The sequence below is a fragment of the Penaeus japonicus genome, unplaced genomic scaffold, assembly GCF_977035675.1.
Source record: "Penaeus japonicus unplaced genomic scaffold, GWHDUDI00000001_assembly GWHDUDI00000015, whole genome shotgun sequence".
Classification (NCBI taxonomy): Eukaryota; Metazoa; Arthropoda; class Malacostraca; order Decapoda; family Penaeidae; genus Penaeus; species Penaeus japonicus.
Genome location: NW_028234417.1, coordinates 26758347 through 26763346, shown reverse-complemented (window position 1 = coordinate 26763346; position 5000 = coordinate 26758347). Strand labels below are relative to the sequence as shown.

Here is a 5000-nt window from a genome sequence, read left to right as displayed (position 1 = left end):
CTGAAGTGGTCTTAACGTTTTACCTTGGGAATATCCAAGGAGTTTGCGAAGGTAGCCAGGTAGGGAAAAAAATGAAGTGGCCATAGCGTTTTACCTTGAGAATTTCCAAGGAGTTTGTGACGGTGGCGAGGTGGAGCGGTGTTCTGCCACGGGACTTCTCTCTCACGTCAGCCTCTGCCCCGGCTTCGAGCAATGCTGCAACGACCTCTACGGCACCGACCTCTACGGCATAGTGTAGGGCCGTCCTTCTGCCGGAGTCGGTTTGGTTGATGTTGCATCCTAGAACAAAGGGTTTTGTTTTGTTAAAAGTGGGTTGGTTTGAGTTAGATGAAGGAGAAATCGGTGTTTTTAGTTATTGCAAAACTTTTCCTTTTTCTTCTTCTTAATGTTTATTCCATTTTTTTTATTATTATTGTTATTATTGTTGTTTATTTCATTATTCTTCTTCCTTTCAATCTTCTTCTTTTTCTTTGTTTGTTTGTTTGTTTTCCTTTTTCTCTTCCTACTACTACTACTGCTTCTTCTTTTTCTTATTCTTCGTCTTCGGTTTCTTCTTCTTTTTTCTTCTTCTTCTTCGTCGTCTTTGTCTTCGGTCTCTTCTTCTTCTTCTTCGTCTTCTGTTCCTTCTTCTTCTTTTTCTTGGTCTTCATCTTCGGTTTCTTCTTCTTCCTCCTCTTCTTCTTCTTCGTCTTCGGTTTCTTCGTCTTCGGTTTCTCCTTCTTCTTCGTCTTCGTCTTCGGTTTCTTCTTCTTTTTCTTCGTCTTCATCTTCGGTTTCTTCTTCTTCCTCCTCTTCTTCTTTTTCGTCTTCGGTTTCTTCTTCTTTTTTCGTCTTCATCTTCGGTTTCTTCTTCTTCCTCCTCTTCTTCTTTTTCGTCTTCGGTTTCTTCTTCTTTTTTCGTCTTCATCTTCGGTTTCTTCTTCTTCCTCCTCTTCTTCTTCTTCGTCTTCATCTTCGGTTTCTTCTTCTTTTTCTTCGTCTTCATCTTCGGTTTCTTCTTCTTCCTCCTCTTCTTCTTCTTCGTCTTCGTCTTCGGTTTCTTCTTCTTTTTCTTCGTCTTCATCTTCGGTTTCTTCTTCTTCCTCCTCTTCTTCTTCTTCGTCTTCGTCTTCGGTTTCTTCTTCTTTTTCTTCGTCTTCATCTTCGGTTTCTTCTTCTTCCTCCTCTTCTTCTTCTTCGTCTTCGTCTTCGGTTTCTTCTTCTTTTTCTTCGTCTTCATCTTCGGTTTCTTCTTCTTCCTCCTCTTCTTCTTCTTCGTCTTCGTCTTCGGTTTCTTCTTCTTTTTTCGTCTTCATCTTCGGTTTCTTCTTCTTCCTCCTCTTCTTCTCCTTTGCCTTTGTCTTCGGTTTCTTCTTCTTTTTCTTCGTCTTCATCTTCGGTTTCTTCTTCTTCCTCCTCTTCTTCTTCTTCGTCTTCGTCTTCGGTTTCTTCTTCTTTTTCTTCGTCTTCATCTTCGGTTTCTTCTTCTTCCTCCTCTTCTTCTTCTTCGTCTTCGTCTTCGGTTTCTTCTTCTTTTTTCGTCTTCATCTTCGGTTTCTTCTTCTTCCTCCTCTTCTTCTCCTTTGCCTTTGTCTTCGGTTTCTTCTTCTTTTTCTTCGTCTTCATCTTCAGTTTCTTTTTCTTCCTCCTCTTCTTCTTCGTCTTCGTCTTCGGTTTCTTCTTTTTCTTCTTCTTCGTCGTCATCGTCTTCGGTCTCTCCTTTTTCTTTGTCTTCGTCTTCGGTTTCTTCTTCTTCTTCTTCTTCTTCTTTGTCTTCGGTTTCTTCTTCTTCTTTTTCTTCGTCTTCATCTTCGGTTTCTTCTTCTTCCTCCTCTTTTTCTCCTTCTTCATCTTTCTTCCTCCAATCTCGCTTTCTCTTTTACTCAACTTTCCTCTGTCACTTCCTTTTCCTCAACTTCAATGTTGTCTCCATCTTCATATTTTTCTTTTCATATATTTTCATTTTCTTCTTTTACCTCTACTTTTACTTATCACTCTCTCTTTTGTCTTCATGATAATAATTTTATCCTTTATTAGCCTCTTCGTGAATTCCATCATTCTCCTTTCACTATCATCACCATTGCCTCATTCACCATTAACATCATATTCCTCATGTTCATTATCAGCACTATCTACACCCTATCCAAAATGACGATGTCACTGTCATCATCATCACTACCACATTCGCCACACCCAAAACCACCACATTCGCCATACCATCACTATAAACACTATCACCATATTCACCACAACAATTACCAACCTTACTAAAAACATCATTATCATCACCATATTCACCACAACCATTTCCATCATAACTATAAACATCCTTATCATCACGATATTCACCACAACCATTTCCATCATAACTATAAACATCCTTATCATCACCATATTCACCACAACCATTTCCATCATAACTATAAACACCATCAACATCTCCATCAACACAATATCCACATTTCTCTTCCTTCTTTTTGTCAGCATCACCATACAAAACAAACCATTATTCTCATGTATTTTCATTCATTTTGCTGATTAATCTATCAATTATCCATTAATTATTTAGAAATTACAACGTTCGATTAGGAATGAAAAGTATTATCTTTAATTACTGTTTTTTTTCTCTCTCTCTCATTCGTTATTCATCAGTTCATTCATTCGTCGAGCTCAATATATGTTATCCATTCATGCTATTGTCATGCATTCAACATTCGATCAGAAATAAAACGTATCATAATGTGTAATTTCCTCATGAATGTGTATCTATCATGATCATTTATTTACCATCATTTGCTTATCAAGATTATTATTTGCTCTCCGTTTTTATTATTCCTTCTTTGTAATTAATGACTTTCGGCCGGAAATTAGAATTTTTTTGATTTTTGAAAATGATCAAGTTTTAGATTTAGGGCAATTTTCCATTATTTATCTTTGTTTCTCATTATTTTCATTTATTCTTCTTAATGTTCGTGATCTGCTGAATCCTCATCATGTATACTAATATACTGAGAGAATTTTCATTCATCTATCTGTTACATTAATTTATTTGCCATCTATTAGCCAACTTCTTTATCAGTCTAAACAACTGTTTTCTGTTTTCAATCTAAATATCGATCTTTATTACGATTCACTCAACTCTCACCATGTTCGATCAGGAACGAAACCACCGGGAGTTGCCCTCTGTCCGCTGCAACATGCAAGGCCGTCCTCTCCCTGTCGTCTGCAATATCCACATCAACACCCCCTTCTGTCACCAGAGTCAGCATCGTTGCCACATCTCCTGAAGATGCTGCCTCGTGGAATCTCGAAGCCGGAGTGGAAGCCTGAGTGAGAGGGGTGGAGGGAATTATTTTTTTTATTTTATTTTGATTGTGTTTTCACTTTCGTGGCGATTGGTGGAGGTTTGCAGTGTGATGGAGTTTTAGATCGGGGAGGGGTGGAGGGGAAAGGGAAAAAAAGGAGGTTTTAGATATCTTTTTGACGTGGAATACTCGACTCGACTCTCAGTTGCTGTTTGAGATGTCGGAAGCCGTATCCACTTCTCTTGGTGTGCTAGACTAACAGATTTATTTCTATCTCTATCTGTGGGACTCTTTTTGTCCATTGACTTTATTCAATAATTCTACTACAATAGAGGTTCTCATCAAGGTTCATGCTCGGGGCCTTATTTGTCATGAAGAATCCCCCCCAAAATCGAGTACCGTGTTTGCTAAATAAACCAAAAAGTCATCAGGGGTCATGCTTGGAAATCCTTACACATATGAACCGTGCTCGCATAACTACAGAGTTCAAGACAAGCATGCTCAGTATACTAGAGGACGCATAGGATCACGTACAGAGTCCTACAAGTTGTTACTAACAATGCCGGGACTCCTTAAAGCCAAGAACCATGCTAAGAAGAGAGGAGGGATATTTCCAAAGACTCAGGACAGCTACGAATATCATGCACAAAAACCAGAGGAGTTTTTTTTTGCAACGTACGTCATGTATCGACGAGGTGCTATCTTTACTTGTGTGTCAGGAAGAAGTTTACAATTGGAATGCAGATGTCCAAGAAGTGATGGTAGCTATGATACTTTGCAACCTCTCCAAAACCTCTTGAAGATTAGTGTGTTTCGCGCAAAGAAGCCCCCTAATGTGTAGCAAAGTCAATTATTACCAAACAAGTTACGCGAACACTGAGCGAAGAGCGAAGTGGGTGAGAGCGGCCTTCAGTCTGTGATGTTACTGGTTGTTTGGGTGAGTACTCGAGGAAACACTCATTGTCGCACCTTCGCGCGTCCCCTTGACACATATAGCGTTGACACTTCTCCGTTGGAATCTTCTACAAGGCGCGTGTCATCTGCTACCGCCCGTTCTTCGTTTCTTTCTTCTTTTATGTTATCAGATTCTGTCATTACTGGTACGTTTCCTTCAAGATCACCTTCGCTCACTCTCTGAACGTCCTTTTCAGTCTCAGTTTCTATCCCAGCACTAATTTTCTCATCTGGGACATCTTTTTCAGCATCCACTGGCTCCGCAGATACTGGCTCATTATTCTCAGCATTTGCCGCTGCTTGTATATCCTTTTCACACTCTATTCTTATCGGTATATCTCTCTTGACGTCACCTTCAACCACCATTGGTACATCTCTAACGTGACTTTCGGTCATGTTTTGTTCGTGTGGTGGATCTTTACCTTCTATTGTTATTGGGACGTCCCTTGCAGCATTGCACGATGCCATTGCTGGTTCTTCATCTCCCTCTATCGTAATAGGAATATCTTTGATGACTTTCCCATCTGACGTTATTAGCATGTCATCTTCTCCTTCTACCACTATCGGTATATCTTTGACAATTTTACCCTCTATCATTATCGGTACGTCTTTGACAGATTTAACTTTTGTAAGCATTGAGACATCTTTGCAACTCAATTGTGACGGCGAAGATGATCGATCCTCTTTAGCTGAAAGTGTCGCTTTGTTGTTTTCTGGTTGTGATTTCCCTCTTTCCGAACTGCTCTCTGCATTATTTGTTAG

The 5000-nt window shown here is 39.5% G+C and overlaps 1 protein-coding gene across 1 annotated transcript in view; it reads right to left on the bottom strand.

Annotated features, from left to right (window-relative positions):
- Positions 1–5000, bottom strand: part of LOC122261137 (uncharacterized) — a 39397-nt gene that overhangs the window by 16363 nt on the left and 18034 nt on the right. The window contains exons 3-5 of the mRNA XM_043028661.2: positions 4254–5000; positions 3125–3305; positions 95–279 (exon numbers count right to left, since the gene is read on the bottom strand). The exon at positions 4254–5000 is cut by the window's right edge and continues 2208 nt beyond it. Coding sequence (XP_042884595.2) covers positions 95–279; positions 3125–3305; positions 4254–5000 — 1113 coding nt within the window. The remainder of the gene's footprint in view (positions 1–94; positions 280–3124; positions 3306–4253) is intronic.